General features: G+C 36.0%; 1 protein-coding gene across 1 annotated transcript; it reads left to right on the top strand.

The window, feature by feature from the left end:
* The first annotated feature begins 206 nt into the window (after positions 1-206).
* On the top strand, positions 207-27,874 carry PBK (PDZ binding kinase). Its single transcript, XM_060153603.1, has 8 exons — positions 207-342; positions 3,550-3,627; positions 8,336-8,429; positions 12,859-13,001; positions 13,684-13,853; positions 16,229-16,358; positions 26,626-26,802; positions 27,452-27,874. Exons 2-8 carry the CDS (start codon positions 3,570-3,572, stop codon positions 27,649-27,651), a joined length of 972 nt encoding a protein of 323 aa, XP_060009586.1. The 5' UTR covers positions 207-342; positions 3,550-3,569; the 3' UTR covers positions 27,652-27,874.

The raw sequence follows: 27,874 nt of genomic DNA, 5'->3' as shown, positions 1-27,874 counted from the left end.
AATCAGTTTGTCCTTTGCTGCGCTTCTCTTCCTTTAATTTGACTTCAAATCATCCCAATTAGGTAGTAAAAGGGATCGCTAAGCAAAATGGAAAGAACAAAAAAAAAGTAACGGCGAATACGGCTTGGTATGTCCTTCGCGGTACCCCGTAGTTCTCGGCAGACGTAAGGGCGGTGCGCGCGCTTTTGAAAGCCGGGCGGGTTCCCATCGCAACGACAGTTGCCGAGGGCTTGTGTTGGCAGGTGGGAAGTTCAGGCGGTCGCGGCGTGTTGTCGGGGGCCACTCGGCACCAATTTTCAAGACAGCCTTGGCTTGGACGTCTCGTCCCACCGCGCGGCTCCGGTAAGGGGAGCTTTTGCGGGTCCTTCCGCGCGTGGGCCTGGCCGGGGGTTGACCCACCCCGAGCCTAGGCCTCTGCGTTTGCTTTCCTGACAGCTGGGGGCCTGGAAGGCAGGTGGAAGACGTTGGGAATTTGGCGTTGAACTGGGAATTATCGTAGGAATCATTTTAGCGACCCGAGTGCGCATCTGCATCACGGGGTTAGGTGGGGATTTCAAGAAAGAAATTGCCCTTTTCTCGAGTCAGAGCTTAACAGTTGTACTTAGTATGGAAGCTCCGTAGGAGAAGGCGGTGGTTAGACAGATATGGGAAGCCCTGCTCTAGCAAGCTGTCATTGTTTTACAAAGGGATACCGTGAGCCCCGGAGCGGGTGGAAGAAGGATTTTAACAGCCTGCGTCTGTAAGCTCCTGGGTCCGGGGATAAACAGTGGGCGTCTTTACCTCCGGGAATCCTACTGAGGGTGTCAGGTGTAAAGGACCTTAGAAATAATGTGATCAGAACTTTCCCGTTCTTTTTCATTCTACTTTTTTCGTCTATTTTGTTTCTCTGTTCTCAGTTATCTTTACTTTTTCTCCTGTTCTTTATTTTACCCTCCTCCTTTTTCTGCTGCCTAGCTACACTTTAGCTTTGCCAGTAGTATCCAGTATTTGTTTAGTCCTAGGGTCCAAAAGTTACTGACCTCTGATCCAGTAGACCTGTTGATTAGCTTGTTCACTTTTTAGTATTGCTTCTCAAACAGTACTTGACTTTTTAAAAATACCCTAGGTATTCGACAACCTATGAAATTCTGCCAACAGTCATATTACTCTCATTTCTAACGTATCATCATCTAAAATGTTTACAATTTTATGCTTCCTAAGAACTTTTTGATTTAGATTAGTACGGTAATTTAGCAGTTTATATATATAATGTGTACATACAATATATACAGAATCTGAAACAGAGTTAGGGCCAGTGGCCGGAAGCCACTTATCAGTAGAGTAAGGCCTAAACTATGTAGTAGTGAAAAAAGTTGCCTCAGACATCTGTGGAATGTATAGGATATATTTAGGTGCAAGTAGGTTGGGACTGAGTCCTAGAGTGTCCTAGAATGTAATGAAATGTTAAAAGGCTTCTGTTTAAACTTAGGTTTTTAAAATTTTTTTAAATTATTTATTTTATTTTTGGCTGCGTTGGGTCTTCATTCCTGCGTGCAGGCTCTCTCTGGTTGCAGCGAGCGGGGGCTACTCTGTTGCGGTGCGCGGGCTTCTCATTGCGGTGGCTTCTCGTTGCGGAGCACGGGCTCTAGGCGCACAGGTTTCAGTAGTTGTGGCTCGCGGGCTCTAGAGCGCAGACTCAGTCGTTGTGGCTCAACGAGCTTAGTTGCCCTGCGGCATGTGGGATCTCCCCAGACCGGGGCTCGAACCTGTGTCCCCTGCATTGGCAGGCGGATTCTTAACCACTGCACCACCAGGGAAGTCCAACTTAGGTGTTTTTAATTGAAGGGAGGTTTTATTTTTAACACTCGTGCTGCTTCTAACTATTATTATCGACTCGGGTCCTTGAACTCTTTTATCGATAGAAATTGATAAGAGGCCAGATAAGGAATTCAGACAAGGCTTTATTGGGACTCATGCTGTAGCATGAGGGAGCAAAAACAAGTAACAGGTGCCCCTGCTCGCTCCCTGAGGAGGGTGGGCTGGTTCCTTAAATAGGGTGAGCTTGGGGGCGGATGGGTGAGTGGGGCAAGAGGCGTGGCTTAGGTGGTCTGCCCACCCCCCTTGGCGGTGCTGTGTGCAGGGATCATGCACAGTACCCTGCTTTTGCTCTTGGCACCTTAGAAGTGGCAGTTGGTTGGTGGCCTTTTGGTATCATATTGGTCATAATTGCCCCAGGTGCAAGTGCAAGCACTCCGGTAAAAGATCCGAGGTCCCAGTCTATCGCAATATCAAATCTGCCTTATGCTGAGCGGGGCAAGGCAGTGAGACATAGAAGGCAGTAAGATTTCCAGGACACCATTCTTGCCGGGCTTATTTGCATCCTGCTTTTCTGGCCCCTTCTCAGGCTACTTTGTTTTTCATTTCTCAAGTTGAGATTCCTCAGAGCTCTCAGTTTTCTATCTATACGTACTTCCTAGGTGATTTTATCCAGTCTCTTGGCTTTAATACCATATACATGCTGATTTCCCACAAATACACATCTTCAGCTTGGAACAGTTTGCTTTATAGTAAATCTAATATGGAATGTAGCTTTTTTAAAAAAGAAAAATGAATTTAAATTTTTTAATAAAAAGGATTTTTAAAGAACTATGTTACAGAAGAAATAAAAAGCTTGGATTAACTTGCTTGTGTATGCAGTATGTACACTTTATTTTCAAAAACAATTTAAAAATAATTATTAAGATACAATTCACATATCATAAAATTCACTCTTTGAAAGTGTACAATTCAGTGGTTTTTGGAATAGAATTGAATATATTAAACCACTACCTAATTTTAGAACATTTTCGTCACCCCAAAAAAGAAAGCACACATCCACTAGCAGTCACTCCACATTCTCTCTTCCCCTCAGCCCATAGCAACTACTAATTTATCTTCTGTCTATGGAGTTGCCTTTTCTGGACATTTTGTATAAAAGCAATCATATATGTGGCCTCTTGTGTCTGGCTTCTTTCACTTAGCATAATGTTTTCAAGTTTCTTTCATGTTGTAGTTTATATTAGTACTACAGTCCTTTTTATGACTGAATAATATTCCATATTAGACTATGTACTCTGTTGAATAATATTCTATTGTGTGTATTGTATGCCACATTTTGTTTATCCATTCATCATCTGATAGCTATTTCTGTTTCCTCTTTCTGGCTATTGTGAATAATGCCGCTTACATAGCCAATCTCTTAAAAGGATATAAAAGACCTGTTCATAACTACCCCCAGGAAGTGTGGGAGGGTACTAGGTGATTTTTTTTTTAACCGTGTGCATATTATTATTTTTTAACTAAAACAAAAAACCCACTATCAGTAATAGCATGACCTTGGGTATGTAATTGTACTTCTCTGGGTTTCAGTTTTCTAATTGTAAATAAAATCAGACTAAATATTTGTCATGGTCTTTTTCAGTTCTCAAATTTTATGTAAATGAGTGATAGTATTACAGGAATTTTTTCTTCATGAATGAAAGATGTATTCTTTATAACTAAAGTGTAACTTTCTCTTTATTTTCATCATAGGACCTTGAGTGATTATTACAATGGAAGAAACCAATAATTTCAAGACACCAAGCAGATTATCTGAAAAAAAGAAATCTGGTAAGATATAAACCTTTCTTCTTTGTTATTGCTATCAGAAATATCTTTGTATTATTATAGTTTGATCCTTTAATTATTATCTATCACACATGAACAATTTTAGCATAAGTCATCTTTATAATGTTGATCTTAAGAAATAAGACTTCTTTTATAGGCCAGAGTTTGGTCATCTATGAGTTAATTTTATTGACATTCTAACAGATTTGTAGGTTCTCCCTGGTGAAGAACCAACTTAACTTGGACCATTAAGGAACTGCTTTACCTTTCCACCTCTCACACACGGAAAGGTATTTTCCAAGGCAATTCAATGGACAAAGGGTAATCTTTTCAATAAATAAAAACAATTGGATATCCATATGCAAATCAACCCTTAGCTCACATAATATGCAAAAGTGGCCAAAATTATAAAATTTCTAGACAATAACATAGGAGAAAATGTTTTGTGCTCTTAGTATATAGATTTTTGTGTATTGACTTTGTATCCTGCAACCATACTAAACTCACTTATTCTATTAGCTTTTTTGTAGATTGCTTGGGATATTGTACATAGGTGGTAATGTAGATGAATAAAGACAGTTTTACTTTTTTTTCCCCGTCTGTGTTACTTTATTTCTTTTTTCTTTCCTTACGGCACTGGCTCCAGTATATATTTGAATAAAGAGGTATGAGAAGACATACTTGCCTTGTTCCTAATGAAGTATTTATGTTAGATGTAGGTTTTTCCAAGATGCCCTTAATCAGGTTGAGGAATTTTCCTTTTATTCCTGGTTATTATCATGAATGGGTATTGAACTTTGTCAAGTGCTTTTTCAGTATCTGTTAAGATAAAGTTTTCCATTTTAAACTGTTCTTGTGGTAAATTATGTTAATTTTTAAATCTCAAACCAACCTTTCATTCCTGCGGTAAAGCTAATACATTGGCCATAATGTATTGCTTGATTCAATTTGCTAATATTTTCTGTGTTCATGAGAGATATTGACTGTATGGAGTGTCTGTCTAGTTTTGGTATCAGGGTATTTTGTATTCATAAAGTAAGATGGGAAGTGTTTCCTTCTTTTTCTTGAAGAGTATTTGTAGAAATGACAGTATTTCTTAACTGGTAGAATTTACCAGGAAAACCATGTGGGCCTGGAGTTTTCTTAGTTTAAAATATTAGAAAAATTTTAACTGTGACTTCACAGTTAATAGATGTAGGGCTATACAGGTTATCTATTTCTTCCTATGTAAGCTCTGTTAGTGTTTTTTCAAGGAGTTTGTCTGTTCTAAGTTGTCAAAGTTACTGGCATAAAGTTATTTGTGATATACTCTTATTACCCTTCTAATGTTGGTAGGATTTGTAGTGCTATCGCTTTTTTCATTTCTGGTACTGGTATTTTATATTTTCTTTCTTTCTTGATCAGTCTGACTAGAGGTTTATCTATCTTGGTGGATGTTTCATGCACTTGAAAAGATATTTTTTGCTGTTGTTGGGTGCAGTGTTCCATAAGTGTCAGCTAGGTCAAGCCGGTTGACTTGTTTATGTTGTTTTGCTCAAATCTTCTGTATCCTTACTGATTTTTCTGTTTACTTATTCTGTTACTGAGAGAGGAGTGTCTCCAGCTACAATTGTGGATGTGTCTTTTTTTCAATCCTATCAGTTGTTGCTTTACGTATTTTGAAACTTGTTATTAGGTACCATATACATTTAGGATGGTTATTGTTGTACCCTGTTCATAGTCCACTTTATGTGGTATCAATAGAGCCACCCAGTTTTATTTTGTTTAGTGTTTTGATGGTATATGTTTTCCAACCTTTTACTTTTAACATATTTATATCTTTATATTTAAAGTGAATTTATTATAGACAGCATGTAGTTATGTGTTGTTTTGTTTTTATCCATTCTGACAACTTCTGTCTTTAATTGGAATGTTTAGGCACTAGCGACATGTGGCAATTTAAATTTAGGTTCAAATGAAATAAAATTAAATTACAAATTTAGTCCCTCAGTTTTCCTAGCCACATTTCAAGTGCTCAGTAACCACATGTGACTAGTGGCTCCCTTCCTGGACAACACAGATATAGAACATTTTCATCAAGACAGAAAGTTCTATTGGACAACACTGTTCAGACCATTTACATTTAATGTAATTCTGTATGGTTGGATTTAAACCTACTATTTTGCTCTTGTCCCATAGCTCACTGATGATTTCTTTATTTTTTTCCTAATCTTTTTCTCAGTGCTTCATTTTTGGTAGTTTCTGTTGCTTCGTCTTAAAATTTAGTTACTTTTTCTTCTGCTTCTCTAAGGTGGTGTTCTTATTCATTGTATTTTTCATTCCTTGAAGTTCCGTTTGGATCTTTTTTTACATCTTTTTCTTTCCTTGTTATGCTCACATTTTCCTTTACATTATTGAGCACATTTTGGAGATTATATCTTAAGGTTCTTATCTGCTAATTCTACATGACTGCCATTTTGTGGTATGTTTCTGTTGGTTTATTTTTCTCCTGAGATGGGCCATGTTTTCTTGCTTCTTTCATGCCTGGTAATATTTTATGGCTGCTGGACATTTAATATTGTTGAGTGCTGGATTTTGTTATTCCTTTGAAGGGTGTGTGGTTTTGTTATGGTCCAGTTAGGTCACCTGCACATTAGCTTGTTTCTTTTGAGACTTGCTTGTAAGCTTTGTTCTAAACTTTTTCCATGGGCTAAAACGTAGCTGTACCACTAAGAGTGACTCTTTAGAGGACTTCACTCAATACTGTGAGAATTACCATGCTCTGGCTGATGGTAATTGAACTATTCCTAGACCTGTATAATCTCTGGTAATTGTTTAACCTATTGCGTGCGTTTGGTGCTTTCCTCAGCTTTGGGGGGTTCTGTCCATTCTATGTGCAGGTAAGTACTTAGCCAAACGCTCAAAGAGAGACCTCTTTTCAGATCTCTGGAGCTTTTTCTCCCACTTTTTGGCTCCCTCTTTAGTTCTCTATTCCACAAATTCTAGCTACTTAAATCTTGTTGACCTCTAATCTCCATCTCCTCAATTTGACAAGGCCTCTGCTGTGTTTCTTTGCACTGCAGCCTGGAAACTACCTTTAAGCAGTAAGTTAGGTCAATGATAGGACTCACCTCATTTGTTTCTCTTCTCTCAGAGTTTACAGTCCTGCTCTGCCAGTTGTCAAGTATCTGAAAACCATTATATCTTGTCAAACTTTCTAGTTGTTCATGGCAAGATAGCAATTCTGGGAGCAGTTAATTGTTCATTAGCAAAAGTAGGACTCCTCTATCTCATCTTTTTTAATGACTGTATAATACTCTGTAATATAGATATACTATAATTATGACTCTAATGATGAATACTTAGGCTTTTTTGTCTTTTTGCAACCACAAAAGCACATACCGATATTCACATGTATATGCATGCATATATGATAGTAAATAGTTTAGGCTCTGTGGGCCACATAGGAACCCTATTGTTATATTCTTTTTTTTATGATTTTTGCCTGAATCAGTCATTACTATGATGGCTGAAAAATGATATTAAAAAGTTTATTTTGTTGTCCTCAAAATCTGCTGAACTCTGGATCCAGGCTAAGTCAGTAGGGCTGCGTGGTGCCTTACATCTGTTGTTGCTTCCTGAAGTCCTGTTTACCGTCTCCGAAAGGCTCAGCTTCTGGAGAAGCTGGAGGTGTGTTTAGAAGGGTATGTTCCCAGGAAGAGAGATTTGGAGTCCAGACTGATGACAATCAAGTACACTGAATCTGTCTCTATGTTTCCCCTGTTCTGGCTCCAGAGAAATAAGACAGTCACTAGTGAGATTGGTGCCATTCTGTGTAGTTACTTTCTATACTTCGAATTTTCTCAACTCAGAGATCTTGTCCCTGGTTTTGTCTTTGTTCTAAGGCCTCCTCAATTTCTCGTTTTTTCTGGACATGGAATCTAGATCTTCGATTTTGAAACCAGAATTGAACTCTTGACTCTAGAACCCTGGTTTCTTTAGCAAGTTGCTCTCTGGAATCAATCCCATGATAACGGTGGTCCATAAATGCCTTGATGAGGGTGTGTAATTGAGAGGAGTGTAGCTGATATGACACTGTCTGTCTTTTCTACTTTGAATCTTCTTTCAGGGTGATCTTGGCTTGATTCTAAGTCCTACTCAGGTTCTGATCTTTTCTGGAATCAGTTCCTAGCTCTTCGATTCTGAAACCAAATCTGTATTCTAGACTCTTCAGTGTTATTAAAGGCAAGTCTTCGTTTGGTAGCATAACCTGGGTAAGTTTTTTGGTTGAAAGCATTGATGAGGCTTTTCAGTTGATCTTCTGTGAATTTGGTGCAGCTGTGTCTACACTTCGTTGCCATGGTGCTGTTTGGAGAGTTGTCTTGGGCCATGTTGGAAGAGAGTCGTGAAGTCTAAGGATTTGACCAAGAGACCTTCTTTATCTGTTTTTTAACAAGGCTTTCAAAATGTAAAAATGGATTCTTAGCTTGTGGGCCATACAAAAACAGGCCATTTACTGACCCCTGCTTTAGTGTTACTGTCAGATCGAGCTCTAAAAGTAGACTTGGTCAAAGGGTATCCATTTAAAATTAGGATAGATAGTGTCAAATTGCTTTCCAAGACTTTGCCAGTTAATACTCTTTAAGAATAATATATTGAGAATGGTAGGATGCATCTGTAGACGTCTTTTCAAATACTAATTTTATCTTTTATTTCTCTTTCTGACGTTTAGCATTGTGTTTAACTCCATGCATAAATATTCCTGCCTCTCCGTTTATGCAGAAGCTTGGCTTTGGTACTGGGGTAAATGTCTACCTCATGAAAAGGTGAGTATAAGATTTCAGATGAGTGTTTTTACATGGAACCATAGTTCCACTGTACTTGGAGACAAAAAGGAATATGAAAATTCAAATATTTAGATTTGGGGTATGTTCATAACTTTGCCGGAGCTCTGCCTGGTATACTTTTCTCCTAGCTTCCTCCTGATGGATTATTAAAGGAGAAGTAATTTACCTTGTAATTTTTCCTTGGCTTGTTTAAGAAGGGAAGAGGACAGAGGAGAGGGGTTCCTGTGTGTTACCAGTGTTGGGGGATATCAGTGATTATTAATCCCTTCTGTCTGGAGAGTTGCCTTCTCAAGATATTCTCTTCTAAAGAAGCAAAAGTTTTTTTTATTTCTTATGTCATCGTTGTTAAGTAAGAAGGACAAATATGTGATTTTAAAGTAGGAAAATCGTATTAAAAGAAAAATGAAATAGAATAGGGGCTAATAGCTAATAATATTACACATGACAACAAACACATTTTATTAAAAGTTGTTTGTTTTTTCATTACTCTGTACCTATTTTCATGTTTATTAAGTGGCAAACAGTTAAGCCATTTTGTATTGCTTAATGTGTTCTCGGAATCAGCCTGACTAGTCCAACCCAGCAGGTCATTAGCTTCTCTAGGTTTATATTGTTTCCAAATAGAAATACTGTAATAAAAAGCTAATGAATTGAGAATAGCATAGCAGTTATATATAAGTGGGTATTCTTGAAGCATTTTTGCAATTTAAACACCCCCTTTGTGTGTTTGTATGCTATAAGTTTTGTGAACTTTTATTTTTTAATGTCTAAAACGCTTGTCTAAGTTATTTTGAAAGAAAAAATTTCTCACAGGTTCATGGCTAGTCTCATTTTTCTCCCTTTTAAAAAATATTTTTAAAAAGTGAAGTGTGTTGTTAACAAAGTTATACTGTATGTGACTTAATTAGGAAGCTTCAGGTGACTGATTGAAAACAGCAGTTCCTGCCTGAGCCTCCCAGTCTTCAGGGTGGCGCTGTTAGCTTGGGATGTTCCTTTACCGGTAGCCTAGAGATTTCCTTTGCTTCTCTGGTGAACTGGATCCTCTGTTTTTCTGTATCTCATGTCTTAGTATTTCTTGGTTTACATCTCATTTTGGTTGAGGACATTTGGTAGCGCCCCATGAAAAGATGCACAGAAGATACATTTTTGAGAATTTGCATTTCTAAAAACGTTCTCATTTTACCCTCATACTTGAATGGCCTTTTTTGTTTTTCTGGGTTATAATTCTCATTCAGAAGTACTTTTCCTCCAGAATTTTGAGGACATTGTTCAGGTGTTGCTGTTGAGAATTCTGAAGCCCTTCTGACTACTGATTCTTTTTATGTATCTGTTCTATGTTATCTGTTCCTCCCACTGTAATTTCACAATGACATGCATGGATGTGGGCCTCTTGGAAACTGAAAATTCCTGTTCTTAAATTTTTGAGAAATTATTTTTTAAAATTACTTTGCTGATCATTTTACCCTTTTTTTTAAGTTAATTAATTAATTAATTGATTAATGGCTGCGTTGGGTCTTCATTGCTGCGTGCAGACTTTCTCTAGTTGCGGCGAGCGGGGGCCTCTTATTGCGGTGGCTTCTCGTTGTGGAGCATGGGCTCTAGGCACGCGGGCTTCAGTAGTTGTGGCACGTGGGCTCAGTATGTGGTACGCAGGCTCTAGAGCGCAGGCTCAGTAGTTGTGGCTCACAGGCTCTAAAGCGCAGGCTCAGTAGTTGTGGCCATGGGCTCAGTTGCTCCACAGCATGTGGGATCTTCCCAGACCAGGGCTTGAACCCGTATCTCCTGCACCGGCAGGTAGATTCTTAACCACTGCGCCACTAGAGAAGTCCCATCACCCCTGTTTTTCTGTTCTCTGTCTTGGAACTCCTATTATGGATGTTGGATTTACTCGACTGATCTCTAATCTACCTTTATTTTATTTATTTTTTTGGTCTGTTTTTCTATTTTCTTTCTCTTTTTGTTCTGTTTTCTGGGAGATTTCCCCAACTTCATCTTCTGATACTTCCATTGAGTTTTTCACTTTTGTCTGTCTTGTTTTTAATTAATTAGCTGAAAGTTTTCCTGTTTAAGATGGCATCCTTAGTCTTGTGGGGATGCTAGACATGTTGTATATCTTGATCTGGGTGTTGATAACACAGGTATATACACGGGTGAAAACTCACTGAGCATTTAGGGTGCATTCGGTCGTGAAATACTCTGTTCCTGTATGGTTCACAGGTTCTCAACTACGTCAGTCAACCTTAGGCTAAAGACCCTCTGCTTTTTCCCCTTTCAAAGCCAGTCTTCCATCTTCAGAAGCTGGGGGATAGAGGATGGGCAGCTGCCTGCTGATACAGAATCGAGGATCGTATCTAGGAATGCACCTGCTTTTAAAACAACTTTCAAGAAGTTCATTGGGCCTGTTAAAGTCAGTTACTTTCAACTGCTTTTCAAGCTTCCATGGGCTCAGCTTGTTGCTGTTGTCTCCTCTTCATTATTTCCATCCTTGTCATTTGGTGTATGTCTTAAAGTATTCATTTGTTTTTATTTTAGAGGTGCCTGAGAGGGATCAAAATTATATGTGTATGTTCAGGCTATCATTTCAATTCAGAAGTCTACATTTTTTACTGTCAAATTTGCATTGCTAGATAAAACCTAACATAGTTGTGATGTATTATTATTTTTTAGTAAATGGATAGATTCATTTTACTATTTGTTTAGAATATTTGCATCTCTGATATAAGTAAAATTAGCTTGTGATTTTTCCTTTTCCTTTCCTTTTTCCTTGTGATTTTCCTTGTCCCTGTTTGATTTTTTTATTAAGGTTATCTTAGACTCATAGTCCTTTTTCATTCTATTCCCTGGAACAGTTTGTATGGGATTGAATAATGTGTTCCTTTAAAACTTAGTAAACTCACCTATAAAATTATCTAGGTTTTGTGTTTCTTGAGGGAAAATTTTAAACTCTTGATTACATTTTTTCTTTTATCAGTTTTCTTAGATTTTTTAAACAAATCTGTCCATTTTGTCTTTTAAATATATTGGCCTTAAAAGTTTTAGTATTTATTCACATATATTTTTTAATCTCTGCTGAATATGTCCCCATTTTTGTTTGCAATATTATTTGTGTCTCCTTTTGTTTTTTTCTTTGTGCAGTCTCAACAGAAATTTGCCTGTTTTATTAGTATTTTAGTGAACCAACTTTTAACTTGGCAAAATTTTATTCAGATTTTGTAAATACATTCTTGTCATTCTGTAGGTTAGGATATGTTATGGAAAAGGTGAAGATGGACTTGCTCACTGAATTCTAAATAATCGAGAGCTATGGGGTACCCCTTGAAACTTGAAAAATATATTTTTCATATTAAAATGAGATGGAAGAGGTATCCCCAAATGCTATTGTTATCTAAAACTGGAGGTTTAAGAATAATTTAGATAGACTTATGCATGATAGATATATATGAATTAAGAAATCTAGTGATCCTTTGAATACATGTTTTTTGATTTTAAACAGAGGTCCTGCAATCATAGAGCTGTGCTCATGAGGTAGTACAGAGCTAAATGGGCTCTTGGTTCAATCTGTTGTTTTACCTTCTTATGGTTGAACTTTTAAACTTTAACTTTTGAGGCTCTTTGACTAGCTTTTGTGCCCGTATGCTGCATACATTTTGTCCTTTGTAATTTGCCATACTCATAAACGCCTACCTTACCAGGTGAACAAACCTTTCCCTGACTTCGTTTTACCTGTTTGTTTATTTAGACCTCGAAACATTTATACCTTAAATATTCTTCAAACAGCTGAATCTTCCTAGAAAATAGAAATTTACATTTTTTCTTATTTTTATGTTTATTATTATCTCCCTAAACACATGTATATGGTGAGAGGTATATAAGATGAATTGCTAAGTCTGTTAGAGGCACAATATTTGTTGGTGAAGAACATTCTGTTATTCTTTGCATGGTTATATATGAGCCAAATGTATATCTTCTTTAGATTGTTTCTTAGATATTAGTTTTTATTACTTTAACATTCTGTAACTCATATTTGGTACATATAGTTAAGTGCTTTTTGAGTAGTTGGTAGTTTGACATGCTTGAATGAAAAAATTAGAAAATACTGTAGTAATTTTGAAGTTTAAAATTTATAACATTTCATCTTTTTCCTTTTAGTTTTCTCTTTTTAACCCTTCCCTTCCAGTAATAGATAATCAGACTTCTCTTGTAATCAATAGATTTATCAGATATAAGTACCCAATTAAAGAGGATGTATAACAGAAGTGTTGATAGTCTAAAATATTTTAACTATTTTTTTAAAAAAACAACAAATTATTATTAAGTCCTTTTCAAAATTTGGAAGTTCTTATTAGTCATTTGAAATGTATTATGGTTATTAATCTTTCTGTACATTTTTGATTAATTATTTTTTAAGATCTCCAAGAGGTTTGTCTCATTCTCCTTGGGCTGTGAAAAAGATTAATCCTAGATGTAATGATGATTATCAGAGTATGTATCAAAAGAGACTAACTGATGAAGCTAAGATTTTGAAAAGCCTTAATCATCCAAACATTATAGGTAAGTTTAGATGTATTTGGTAACAGTATCTGGTATAGTATTCTGTTTATCCAGAAATGGTTTATATAATATCTTAACTGGTTTCACTAATAAAAATGAAGAGGGTAGTGATGGAGTTTGGCAGGAATCAAATTAATGTGAACATTCTAAAATAAAAATTAGTGGGAATTCCCTGGTGGTCCAGTGGTTAGGACCCTGTGCTTCCACTGCAGGGGGCACCGGTTCAATCCCTGGTTGGGGAACTAAAATCCTGCAAGCCGTGCGGCTTGGCCAAAAAAAAAAAAAAAAAATTAGTATATGTTTTTAGATGCTTAAGTAGATATTTAAAACTTCATGGGAGTACATATAGTTATTTATGGTGCTGGTACTATGGAGAATTCAGGAATGTAATATATTCATTTACATAATTTCCTTATTTTAATTTTTAATGTAAGTAGGGCTGGTGAAACCATTATATTTAAGAAGGCATTGAGTATTGAAAAATATCTCAATTTGTGATACTATTGGCAAACACTGAAGGCATTTTAAATTAGATCTACTGAATGAGTTTTGTAAATAATAGCTATTTCATTTTATATTTGACAGTGTTAATCCAGATCTGTATTCGGTCACATTATTGTAAAAAACTTAAATACCGTTGTTCTTCCCTATTCCAGTAACAAAATGTCGTGTTTTCTTTAAGGTTACCGTGCCTTCACTAAAGCTAGCGATGGTAGTCTATGTCTTGCTATGGAATACGGAGGTGAAAAGTCTCTGAATGACTTAATAGAAGAACGAAATAGAGATAGCCGAGATCCTTTTCCAGCAGCCATAATTTTAAAAGTTGCTTTGAATATGGCAAGAGGGTTAAAGGTAACTATGCTATTATATATATATATATATTTTTAAGATTTATTTATTATCTATTTATTTTTGGCTGCGTCAGGTCTTAGTTGTGGCACACGAGATCTTTGTTGAGGCATGCGGGATCTTTCATTGCAGCGGGTGGCCTTCTCTCTAGTTGTGGCATGTGGGTTTTCTCTTCTCTAGTTGTGGCCTGTGGGCTCCAGGGCATGTGGGCTCTGTAGGTTGTGGCATGTGGGCTTTCTAGTTGAGGCGTGAGCTCAGTAGTTGTGGCGTGCTGACCTAGTTGCCCCGCAGCATGTGAGATCTTAGTTCCCTGACCAGGGATTGAACCTGCGTCCCCTGCACTGTAAGGTGGATTCTTCACCACTGGATGACCAGGGGAATCCCATGCTATTATATTTTAAATTACTTTTGTGGGACCTGAAGAAACTAAATACTTTACTTATTTATTATTTAAAATGTTGTGTTTAATTTCTGCTGTACATCAAAGTGACTCAGTTATATATTCCTTTTCATTATGGTTTATCATAGGATATTGAATATAGTTCCCTGTGCTATACAGTAGAACCTTGTTATTTATCCATCCTATATATAATAGTTTGCATCTGTTAATCCCAAACTCCCAATCCTTCCCTCCCCTACCCAGCCTCCCCCTTGGCAACCACAAGTCTGCTGTCTATATTTGTGAGTCTGTGTCTACTTTGTAAATAAGTTCATTTGTGTAATATTTTAGATTCCACATATAAGTGATAATCATATGGTATTTGTCTTTCTCTTTCTGACTTACCTAGTATGATAATCTCTAGGTCCATCCATGTTGCTACAAATGGCATTATTTCATTCTTTTTAATGGCTGAGTAATATTCCTCTCTCTCTCTGTGTGTGTGTGTGTGTGTGTGTGTGTGTGTGTGTGTGTGTGTGTGTGTGTATGTATACACATCTTCTTTATCCATTCATCTGTCAATGAACAGATACTAATATACCTAATTACAAGGTGGAATTTTTTTTCCCAAAGAGGGAGTTGCTTTAAGTTAAAGTCTTTATAGAATCTCTCACACTGAAGAGTACACTGTTTATTTATTTTGATCAGCAAAGTATTGTTAGAGGCCTTCACACCTTCACATAGCCTTAAATAACCCGTCAGGAAGTTTTCCTTATAGAGATTGCGTGTTAGATTTAGTTAAATGGACTAATATATTTAAAACAAATTTAGTCATCATTCCTGGGGGTGTACTCTAACCCTCTGTTGCTATAAACAAGCCTTTCAAAGATTTTTTTGTGGGATACTAAGTTTTGGACATGGTGAATATACATCTATAGGTCAAGTGAAAAAAGTGCTCTCAATGTTATGCAAACAAATTATTGTGCCTTTGAGTAGACATACTGTAAGAAATAAGTAAGAGATAAAAAGAATTCTGTATCCTAAATAACATAAGTAATTACGGCTCCAGAAAATTGTTGGATGACTCAGAAAACAGATTATGTAATGATACTGATGTCAGAGTTGCATGTTAAGAATTCAAATAAAGTTGTTTCATGAAATGTGAAACTGGAAAAAGGCAATATTTCTAAATATATATTTTAATATGTGTATAGAAAAACTGATTTTAAATAGGTAGGATGAACTAAATTAATAATTTGAATTATTTAATAAATAATTATTTTAAATGTGTATAATGGAATTAATAAATTACATTATAAATATATTTGAGCATATTCAATTTATGGTCAGCAACATTTAAATTAAGCACAGTAAGTGTTCCAAGTTAAATACGAAGAATTGTTTCTGCATCAGTTTCAGGCCCAGCTCACAGTAGATGCCCAAATGCTGATGAATGAAAAAATAACAGTTTTGCAGGATGTTTTTGATTATGGATGGATATCATCACTTGTCAATTCTAAGAAAGAGTTAATGTGTAAAACAAAATATAGTCTTAGATTATGTTACTCCTTCATCTTCTGCTTGTGAATTATTTGTAGCATTATCTCAACAATTTGTTTGAGGAAACCCTGTGTCATTGTGAAGATTACAAAATTATTTCTAAAAATTACTAGCCTCAAGTAAATTGTAGTATATTTTGAAATCTGCAGTAGCATCTTTGATGTAAAAGTATGTGAGGTGGGTTTGAAAATTAAAAGTTAGCTTATCTATAAATAGACATCAGTTTCCAAAGAATCTTTCAGATTTCTGGTCAGTATAGCAGACCAAGACAGCTTGGGATGGTCCCTTCTCTAGCTTCGAATAATTTGAAATGATGGACAGGTATAAGCCTGTAGGTTAGGATGGGCATTCAAGTTGTTATTTTTGTTTGAGAGTTATCATATTTTTTTAATTAGTTTGTATTTTTTGCTCAGATGTGTTAAATTTTCCACTATTTTAGTATTTGCACCAAGACAAGAAACTGCTTCATGGAGATATAAAGTCTTCAAATGTTGTTATTAAAGGTGATTTTGAAACAATTAAAATCTGTGATGTAGGAGTCTCTCTACCATTGGATGAAAATATGACTGGTAAGTAGAATTCTAATTTTTTTAAAATAAATTTATTTATTTATTTTTATTTTTGGCTGTGTTGGGTCTTTGTTGCTGCATGTGGGCTTTCTCTAGTTGCGGTGAGCAGGGGCTACTCTTCGTTGTGGTGTGCAGGCTTCTCATTGCGATGGCTTCTTTTGTTGCGGAGCACAGGCTCTAGGTGCGGGGGCTTCAGTAGTTGTGGTGCAGGGGCTCTGTTGCTCTGCGGCATGTGGGATCTTCCCGGAGCAGGGTTCGAACTCATGTCCCCTGCGTTGGCAGGCGGATTCCTAACCACTGTGCCACCAGGGAAGTACCAAGAATTCTGATTTTTAAAATTGCTTTTATACAGTATTTAAATTTCTAATTTTTACATATTTAAAAAGGTAATAAGTTCACATTCTTCAAAAATCAAAAACTATGAATAAAAAGTGTACAATAAAAAAAATTCCTTCTTTTATGTCTCTCTTCTACTCAGTCTCTAGCCCCCTTTCTTGCCACACACACAATATAAATTATTGGTTTCTCATTAGTATATATTTTAATTGAAGATGTGGGGAGCTATTTCTAACCTGGATTGGGATTTTTAAGTGGTAAAAGATCTGGGAATAGAAAACAAAATTTTTATAAGGTTTTGTAAAGGAATTCATTTAGCATCAGCATAGTGACAAGATTTGGGAAACTACTAGAAGAAACTGGAGTGGGAGTAGGAAAGAAAAGTGCTAATTAAGGCCTGTCTTCTGCTTTTTGCCCCTTGGCTCACCACACCTCATTCTTCTCTCTTTATTGTGAATACTGACCATTCTCTTCTCAGGGAATTTAAGATATGTTCTTTCTTTTTTTTTTTTAATACCTTCTTTGAATATTGTTTTCCATTATGGTTTATCATAGGATATTGAATATAGTTCCCTGTGCTATACAGGAGGACCTTGTTGTTTATCCATCCTCTATATAAAAGCTTATATCTGCTAACCCCAACCTCCCACTCCATCCCTCCCCCAGGCCCCTCCCCCTTGGCAACCACTAGTCTGTTCTCTATGTCCATGATTCTGTTTCATAGATAGGTTCATTTGTCTCATTTTAGATTCCACATATAAGTGATATCATATGATATTTGTCTTTCTGACTTACTTCACTTAGTATGATAATCTCTAGTTGCATCCATGTTGCTGCAAATGACATTATTTCATTCTTTTTCATGACTGAGTAGTATTCCATTGTATATATGTACCACATCTTCTTTATCCATTCATCTGTTGATGGACATTTAGGTTGTTTCCATGTCTTGGCTATTGTGAATAGTGCTGCTGTGAACATAGGGGTGCATGTATCTTTTTGAATTATAGTTTTGTCTGGATATATGCCCAGAAGTGGGATTACTGGATCCTAATGGTAATTCTATTTTTAGTTTTCTGAGGAACCACCATACTGCTTTCCACAGTGGCTGCACCAACTTACATTCCCACCAACAGTGTAGGAGGATTCCATTTTCTCCACACCCTTTCCAGCATTTATTTGTACACTTTTTAATGATGGCCATTCTGACCAGCGTGAGGTGGTACCTCATTGCAGTTTTGATTTGCATTTCTCTAATAATTACTGATGTTGAGCATATTTTCATGTATCTAGTGGCCATCTGTATTTCTTCTTTGGAGTAATGTCTATTTAGGTCTTCTGCCCATTTTTCTATTGAGTTGTTTGTTTTATTGTTGTTGAGTTGTATGAGCTGTTTGTATATTTTGGAAACTAATCCCTTGTCATTCACATTGTTTGCAAATATTTTCTCCCATTCTGTAGGTTGTCTTTTTGTTTTGTTTATGGTTTCCTTTGCTGTACAAAAGCTTGTAAGTTTGATTAGGTCCCATTTATTTATTATTATTATTATTTTATTATTATTTTTTGCGGTACTTAGGCCTCTCACTCTTGTGGCCTCTCCCATTGTGGAGCACAGGCTCCGGACGCGCAGGCTCAGCGGCCATGGCTCATGGGCCCAGCCACTCCGTGGCATGTGGGATCTTCCTGGACCGGGGCACGGACCCGTGTTCCCTGCATCGGCAGGCGGACTCTCAACCACTGCGCCACCAGGGAAGCCCCGGTCCCAATTTATTTTTGTTTTTATTTCTGTTGCCTTGGGAGACTGACCTAAGAAAACATTGGTGCGATTTATGTCATAGAATGTCTTGCCTATGATCTCTTCTAGGAGTTTTATGGTGTCTTGTCTTATGTTTAAGTCTTTAAGTCATTTTGAGTTTATATTTGTGAATGGTGAGTGGGTGTGACAGGGTGCAGCTGTACAGCTTCCCCAATACCACTTGCTGAAGAGACTGTAGGGAATCTAAGATATGTTCTTGTTGAGAAACAAAAACAAAAAAGCAAAAGCCTTAAAGAGAAAGCCTCTGCTTTCAACATATTATTTAATAAATAATATTTAAATTTATCTCTTTATATAAATATAAGGTAGAGGGAAGGCTAATGATACTGTTTCGAACTTATGTACATCTTAATTTCTAGTTAAAGTCTACAAGTTGAATTGAAGGGAAAAGCCAAAATAAATAGATTGACTTTATAATGATGTCTGTAATCATTAATAAAGATAGAACTGGCATGAACCCTTAGGCTAAATAACTGGTACAAGGTTGAAACTTCAGCAAATAAAAGGAGAAATTGTCAAAAAGAATAAAAGTAAGATTTTTTAGCATAATTTTCTCAATCCTTAATAGATCTAATAGACAAAACTAAGATGTAAAATATCTGAGTAAATAATAAGTTTAATCTCTATGCATTAGAATATTTATCAAAATTGACCATATACTAGTTAAGTTACAAAAGAAAATCTCAGATTACAAAAAGTAGAAATAGACTAAAGGTTAACATTCATTATCCTCAGTGCTATAAATATAGAAATTGGTAGTACGGTTGGAAACAAAAATTCAGGAATTTAATATAATTGTATATAGTTCTTGGCCAAAAGAAGTGAAATTCCAGTTACATGCTATTTAGAAAATAATGAGAATGTAAGAACAAATCAAAACCTATTTGATATGGTCAAAAGTACCAAAGGAAAACATTTTCATTATTTAACCTTTATGAAATTGAGTATTCAACTGAAATCAGGAAAAAAAATGAAGCCCTAAAAGAAAGGAGAAATTAATGAATGAGAAAATCTATAAATTCTATAGTATCCCAATATGATCTATGTTATTGTAGAACATTTCAAAGAGAATGTAAAATTTATCCTTGAGGATACATGTTCAAACACAGCCAGGAAAATTCTGTGAAAAGTGTTAGTAGGAATTTTCCTGACCAGATGTTAAGTATTATAAAGCTATAGTAATTAAAGCCGTGATACTCATGCCAAACTAGGCAGAAAATTTTAACATAAGAGTCAAGAGATAGTTCCCAAATATATAAAATTTGTTATATGATAAAGGTGACATTTTTGTATTAGTGAGAAAGAGGTAGTTGAGTCAGTAAATGATGGTGTCTGGTCATTTTAGAGAAAGTTGTTTTCTATCCTCACACTCTAATCCCTGTAGATCAAAGATTTTAAAAAAAAGTAGCAGAAAGAATTGTTGGTAAATATTTCCTTAATGTTGGGCTTAAGAAGGACACCAGAGGTAGAAACCATTTTTTTAAAAAAAGTCATGACTACTGAAAATTCTTTGAAAAATTTCTGTATGTTAGTATGAGCAACAGTATAGTTAATATACTCTCATACACTACGTAGAAGTTGCAATTGGTGTATCATTCATGTTAAGATAAGTTTTGCTACGGTAACATAGACCCTCAAAAACCTCAGTGCCTTAAACCAAGGCTTATTATTCAAACTACATGTCCATTAGGGCTGTGTTCCATGTCATTCGCACGTTAGGACCTAAGCTGCTAGGACATCCACTATATGGAATACTGCCATCGTTGTGTGGAAGGTAAAAAAAACTCTAGAGCTGCACTGTCCACTACAGTAGCCACTAGCTATGTATGGCTGTTTAAATTAATTAATATTTAAAATTTTTAAAAATTCATTTTCTCAGCCACTTTAGGCACGTTTCAGGTACTCAGTAGCTATGTGTGGTTAGTGGCTACCATATTGGACAATGCAGATACGGAACATTTTTATCATCACAGAAAGTTCTGTTGGACAGTGCCACCCTAGAAAGTCTTGCACTAACAATTAAATGCTCCAGCTTAGAAATGACACAAGTCACTTCTTTCACAAGTCACTGACTGGAACTAGTCAAATGGCTTCACCCAGCCATGACAGGCCAGAAAGTGTGGTCCTTCTGTGTGTCGAGAAGGTGGTCCTTCTGTGCGTGTAGAAAGTGGAGAGCATGAACTGCTTGACGTACAGCACTAGTAACTACCACAGTGGTGTAGCCTTTTCAGAGGGCAGTTGGAAATACGTATTTCTCTAAAAAACAAAACCCTTAAAAATGTTTATGCCCTTCGATCCTGTAATTTCATTTCCAAGAACACATTCCAAAGAAATAATTGGGCAGTGCAGGTATTTTTTTTTACAATAACCTGGTATATTAATTTCTGGAAAAGTCAAAAGCTAGAACTAGGCTTATAGAAGAAATAGAGTTGGAACAGAAGAATCAAAACCCATGCAACCTTGAAAACAAAGCAATACCCAAAACAGTAACAATCCTAGTAAAAATACTAACACCTTAGATCTTCACTAGCACCCAGTATCATTCAGTGTTGTGTAGCCACGAACCCTGGGTTTGTGCTTCCTTGAAGGTAAACATGAGGGTGTTTATTTTCAATAGATACTTTTCATTAAAATTAAAAATATGATCTGGCTTTTTCTATAAAGATTTATCATATCACTTACATGTGGAATCTAAACAATAAACTAGTGAATATCGCAAAAAAAGAAACAGACTTACAGATATAGAGAACAAACTAGTGGTTACCAGTGGGGAGAAGGAAGGGAGGAGAGGCAAGATAAGGGTAGGGAATTAAGAGGTACAGACTACTATGTATGAAATAAATAAGCTACAAGAATATGTTGTACACACAGGAAGTATAGCCAATATTTTATAGTAACTATAAATGGAATATAACCTTTAAATATTGTGAATCACTATGTTGTCTACCTGAAATTTATATAATATCGTACATCAACTATACCTCAATAAAAAATTATAATGATAACAAAAAAGTATTTATAAGCTTGGGGGAAATGTCTTGGCAGCTCTTTTACCTGCACTCTCAGCTTCACCAGATAGTTTATAGTGTTATAGTCAGCACAGCAGTTCTTAAAGCAGTGCTCTGAGGGAAGGCGTTTCTGCGGGCTAAGGCTTTTTCTTTGTGAGGAAGTTTACTCCTAATCACTTAAAAGATAACATTAACATACTGGGGAAAACAAATCACATAATTCATCTTTTTTACTAGTTGTGTATGAGCTAATTTGTGTTAGAAAAATACACATTGTACCAGAACAGATTTTGCAAGAATGTAAGAGAATGTCCATCAAAAAGGAAGGGATGGTGTTATTTATTGTACCACCACACAATAGAATACCATATATCCATTAAAATTATATAGGTTTACATTCGTTGGCATGGAAATATATCTAAATATGTTAAGTGAGATGAACAGATGATAAAATAGCACCTAAAGTATGTATTTACATACACATTAAGAGAAGTTTAAAAAATACTAAATTTTTTAAAGTTTTGTGTTTTAATAGGTAACATAGTCACATATTTCACAACTATAATATACACAGGGTATTTTGTAAAAAGCCCAAATCTTAACAGTGGTAAATTCCAGGTTGATTATTTATTTAGCAAATATTTTTAATACTAAGTACAGTCAGGCGTTGTGCTAGGAACTATAAATGTAGAGGAAAAAAGGATAGACACAGTCCTTACCCTTTTGGGGCTCATAATCTAGATGGAAAGCAGTCCTTGAATAACTAATAGTAAAGTATAATGACCATTATGATGTAAGGAATTTTGTAAACATGACAGTGCTACAACTCAGCCTAGATGTTGAGAAAGGCCTCCCTAAATAATTAATGTTTAAGCTGAGAGTTGAAGGATGAGTAGAACCTTCAGTTTCATCAGTTTTCAATTTGTGTCCGTGAGAACTGAAAAAAGTAATGTCCGCTTAAACTCTTTGAAAGTAATAAAGGGCAATAAAATATTTAAGTTGTTTTTGTGTTGACAAGAAGAAATGACTGAACCATTGACTTATGATCTCATCAGACTTTTGTCAGAAAAATTTATCTTCACAGAGAAGTAAACTTAATTAGTAACATATGTGGGAGAGCCACTTCTATTATGTTTAAAGTCTAAGCACAGACTTGGAGAAATGTATTAAGTGGACATATAGGAAGTACACTTGTGGTTGGCTGGAGTCTCCAATTGGAACTGATATATTAGACCCAGACTTCTAGAAAGCTACTCTTTAGCATGGTGGATCCCTGTAGGAATTTGACCTATTTAGAATGGGGTATGAATCCTTCCTTATTGCCACAGTGTCACTGCCCATGTGGACCATGTCTGTAGACTCTTTACCCTGTCATGCATTCCATTAGGGCCTCTTAGATGTGAGGTGATATGGGGGAAAACTTCAAGCAGCTTATACAGGACATGACTGCCTTACAAACTTTATCTCCTAAAGCTGGGTTAAGTGAAAAGGCTGTCACAGACACATATTTTGTTCTGGCCACCCAATGCTGGGTACTGTTCTAGTCTGGCATCATTGTTCTCACTTCATCTTCAGATAGAGCCCACTTACTTCTCAGGCAGATTTCCTCAAAATGCTGAATGAATGAATGAGTGCTTGTTGACTGGAATCTTCAATTTCCTGACTTCTGTATCTTCATTTCTTCCTTCTTGGTCTGCCCCTTTAGTTATCTAAATGTTAGTTTCCTTCTGTCTCCCCTTTCTTTGTAAATTTCTTGCGACCCTCAAGGCAGACTTTCCTTTAGCTCTGAAGATAAGCTTCTTCCATTAAACAGGCTTCCTGTGTTTTTTTTCTACTTCCTGTCTGAAAGTGAATTATATTAATTCAGTTTGTTTTCACTCTAACCTTATTTGTGAGGAAATGGAGATTATAGCAATCAAGTACTGAAAAACCCCATTTTTAGTACAATATACTCTGAAGTGAATGTTCTGTTTGTAAGTGTTTGAGTTTATCCTAGTCATAGCAGAAGTAAAGATTTTTAAATATGAAAAGGAACATGTATAAAATTATGGAAGAAATTATAGAGTATCTTTGTTGACTACAATGGAATTAAGTTAGAAACCAGTAACAATAAGATGTCTAGGAAAACCCCAAGTATTTGGAAATTCAAATAACCTATGTGTCAAAGAAAATGACAAGGGAAATTAGAAAATATTTTGAATTGAATAAAAAGGAAAGCAGTACATATCAAAATGTGTGAGGTATAGCTAAAGCAGGGCTGAGAGGGAACTTTGTAGCTGTGTACGTGATTATAGTAGAAGAAAGAAGGGATCTGAATGAATAAATTATGTTCCATCTTAAGCCAGAAAAAGAAGAGCAAAACAGGTCCACAGTAAGTCAAAGGAAAGAAATAATATATGAGCAGAAATCAATGAAATAAAAAATAAACACGAGAAAATATTAATAAGGCCAAAAGCTGGTTCTCTGAAAGATAATAAAATTGACAGATCCTTAGCTGGATTGCTCAAGAAAAAACACAAATCTCCAACATCAGAAATGAAAGAAAGGTTATCACTACAGATCCTGCACACATTTAAAGATTAATAGGCCATTACAGACAACTTTATGCCAACAAATTTGACAACTTAAATGAAGAGAACAATTTCCTTGAGAAATACAATTTACCAAAATTGGTATAGGAAGTAATAGGAAGTCCAAGTAGCCCTATATCTATTAAACATTCCCCCAGAGAAAGCCCAACACCCAGATGTTTTCACTGCTGATTTCTATCAAACATTCAAGGAAGAAATGACACCGATTTTACATAAATTATTCAGAAAATAGAGGAGTAGGGACCACTGACCAATTTGTTCTGAGGGCAGCATAACTCTGATATCAAAACCTGACAAATACTCATGAAAAAAGAAAATCACCAACTCACAAACATAGGTGCAAAAATCCTTGACAAAATATTAGCAAATTGAATCTAACAGTATATAAAAAGGATAGTACATCTGACCAACAAGAGTTTATCCCAGGAAAGTTATTTTAATATTCAGAAGTTTATGCTAGCCACCATATTAACAAACTTGAAAACTGTTTTGAGATTTGTAAACATCTCGATTGAAGCAGAAAAAGCATTTAACAAAATCCAACTTCTGTTCATGATAAAAATTGCTAACTAGACATAGAAGGGAACTTAGCCTCAGAAAGGGTATCTAACAGAAAAACCTACGGGCAGCATTGTACTTACAGAACAAGGCTTATATGCCTGCTTTCACCAGTGTTAAACACTGTCATATGGTCCTACCATTAAAATAAGGCAAGAAAAAAGTAAAAGGCATCAAGATTGAGGAAGAAATGAAATTGTTCATATTTTACAGTGATATGATTGTTTAGGTAGAAAAACTCAAGGAATCTACAGAATAACTACTACAACGAATAAATGAAGTTAGCTATTATATTTCTATATATTCAAAATAAATAATGAAAAAAAGAAGAATTTAAGATTTCTATTTACAAGTATAGCTGTCCTCCAGTATCCACAGGTTTGCTTTCCAGTTTCAGTTACCTGCAGTCTGAAAATATTAAATAGAAAATTCCAGAAATAAATAATTCATAAGTTTTAAATTGCTCGCTGTTCTGAGTAACGTGATGAAATCCTGCCATCCCACCTGGGAAGTGAATCATCCCTTTGTCCAGCATATCCTGCCCGTTAGTCACTCTGTAGCCATCTCGGTTATCAGATGACTGTTGCCAGTATGGCAGTACTCGAGTTCAAGTGAACCTTATTTTACTTAATAATGGCCCCAAAGTGAGAGAGTAGTGATGCTGGCAATTCAGATATGCCAAAGAGAAGCCATAAAGTGCTTCTTTTAAGTGAAAAGGTGAAAGTTCTCGACTTAATAAAGAAAGAAAAAAAAATCATATGCCGAGGTTGCTGAGATCTACAGTAAGGACGAATCTTCTGTCCATGAAATTGTGAAGAAGGAAAAAGAAATTTATACTTCTTTTGCTGTTACGCCTCAAACTGCAAAAGTTATGGCCATAGTGTGTGATAAGTGCATAGTTAAGAAGAAAAAGGCATCAAATTTGTACAATAAGATAATTTTGAGACAGAAGGAGAGACCACATTCACATAACTTTTATGACAGTTTATTGTTATAATTGTTCTATTTTATTATGTTGTTGTTAATCTCTTACAGTGCCTAATTTATGAATTAAACTTTATCATAGGTGTGTATGTATAGGAAAAAAAATAGTATATATATGGTTCAGTACTATCCATAGTTTTCAGGCATCCACTGGGGATCTTGGAATGTATCCCCCAGGTATAAGGGGAGACTGCTATACCAAAAAGATAAAATATTCAAGAATAAATTTTGCAAAAAAGTCCAAGACCTCTTTATTGAACACCATAAAGCTTCACTGAAAGAATTAAACAAGATGTTAAGTAAATGGAGACGTCATGATTGTGGATTGACAGACACAATACTGTTTAGATGTTAATTCTTCCCAAACTGATCTAGAGATTTGGTCCAATCCCAATCAAAATTCTAGTTGGCCTTTTCATTGAAATTGACAAGCTGACTCTAACATTTAAATGGAAATGTGAATGGACCTATGTCCTTCCTGGGCAGAGAAGCTTTAAGAGCCACTATGTGATTCCACTCTCCCTTTTCCCTGATTTAGCAATCATAGAAGCAAAGAAGTGGTAATTCTCTCAGCTGAAAGACAGCATAGTTTGAAAAATGAAGAAACTGAGGCACAGAGCTTGTGATCTGTGAGCTTGTGATCTGTGCTTGCACATGTTTTTGAACCCAGGCAAGGCAATCTGGCTCCAGAGTCTGTACCTCCAGACATCCACAATCTATGTTCCTACCCCTCTCTAAGAGAATTGCTGTTTCTCTACACCCTTGCCAACTGACTAGCTTTATGAATATTTAACAATCTGGTAGGGGAAGACTCTTTTTACAAGGTTAAGTGTATTTTTCATGTTTACTGGCTATATTTATTAACCTTTAAAAACCTGTTAAATTTGCTCATTGTTCTTTGGGTTGTTTGCCTTTCTTAGTGGTGTCTGGTGCTAGCCCTTATGACCATCTTGCCTGTATTTTACTTCTTTCAGTGACTGACCCTGAGGCCTGTTACATTGGCACTGAGCCTTGGAAACCTAAGGAAGCTCTGGAGGAGAATGGTATTATTACTGACAAGGCAGACATATTTGCCTTTGGCCTTACTCTGTGGGAAATGATGACTTTATCTATTCCACACATTAGTCTTCCAGATGATGATGATGATGAAGGTATAACTGCATATTTTTAATATAAATCCCAATCTCTTCAGTTTGAACTAAAGAACAGCTTATAAAATTATATTTTCTCTATTAAGTTAAAATTTAAAAGAGCAATTAGTTTGATTTAGTGGCACAAGATGTGGGTTATATTGATACTGATGATTAATTTGGTACCATCCTTGTTTAATCTCATACAAATGAGATGTAGAGTAAATGAGAATAAGGAGGTAAATTGAGAAAATCCAGAGGAGCAAAAAGTTACCTTAAAAACTCCAATTGCCTGAGAAAATGATTGGAAAGCTGCGGCAGTAAGAGGGTTGGGGTCAGTAGCCTTTAAATCCCTGACAGGGACTTCCCTGGATGTCCAGTGGTTAAGACTCTGTGCTTCCACTGCAGGGGGCACAGGTTAGATTCCTGGTCGGGGAACTAAGATCCCACGTGCCACATGTGCGGCCAAAAAAAAAAAAAAAAAAAAAAAAAAATTCCCTGACAGTAGCTAATCTACACCATGGCAGGACAATTGAAGAGACTGCCTGTGTAAAATGAAAAGCATATTGGATGATGAATTCTTATTTCAGGAGAGTGAATTTGAGCAGTTGCTAAGCTTTTCCATGATTTAAAGTGATTTTGTTTCAATCTCCAACTCCTTCATGAGCAGATAAAACTTTTGATGAAAGTGACTTTGATGATGAAGCATACTACGCAGCTTTGGGAACTAGGCCACCTGTTAATATGGAAGAACTGGATGAATCATACCAGAAAGCAATTGAGCTCTTCTCTGTATGCACTAATGAAGACCCTAAAGATCGTCCTTCTGCTGCGCACGTAGTTGACGCTTTGGAAATGGATGTCCTGTGATCACCTCATACACATTGCTACCGGAGCTTCAAGTATAGCTTGTGTGTATAGCTGTTCTGTTTACCATAATACATTTATATAGTTATTACGATGACCCATAATTATTAGACTTTTCAGAAGTGACCTATTTTAGGACCATAGATAGCACCTTTTTAACATTTGAACGACTATTTCTATTATAAAAGTGTTTCGTGTATGCTTATGCTAATAAGCATTTGAGATT

Source organism: Lagenorhynchus albirostris, chromosome 7, assembly GCF_949774975.1.
Source record: "Lagenorhynchus albirostris chromosome 7, mLagAlb1.1, whole genome shotgun sequence".
In the NCBI taxonomy this organism is placed as follows: domain Eukaryota; kingdom Metazoa; phylum Chordata; class Mammalia; order Artiodactyla; family Delphinidae; genus Lagenorhynchus; species Lagenorhynchus albirostris.
This window is presented reverse-complemented; position numbering and strand designations above follow the sequence as displayed.

Bases quoted from the DNA above. Each gene is read 5' to 3' on its own strand.
- PBK (XM_060153603.1), top strand. From the start codon at position 3,570: ATGGAAGAAACCAATAATTTCAAGACACCAAGCAGATTATCTGAAAAA. The intron at 8,430-12,858 runs GTGAGTATAAGA...TTATTTTTTAAG, and splicing joins AATGTCTACCTCATGAAAAG to ATCTCCAAGAGGTTTGTCTC. The intron at 13,002-13,683 runs GTAAGTTTAGAT...GTTTTCTTTAAG, and splicing joins TAATCATCCAAACATTATAG to GTTACCGTGCCTTCACTAAA.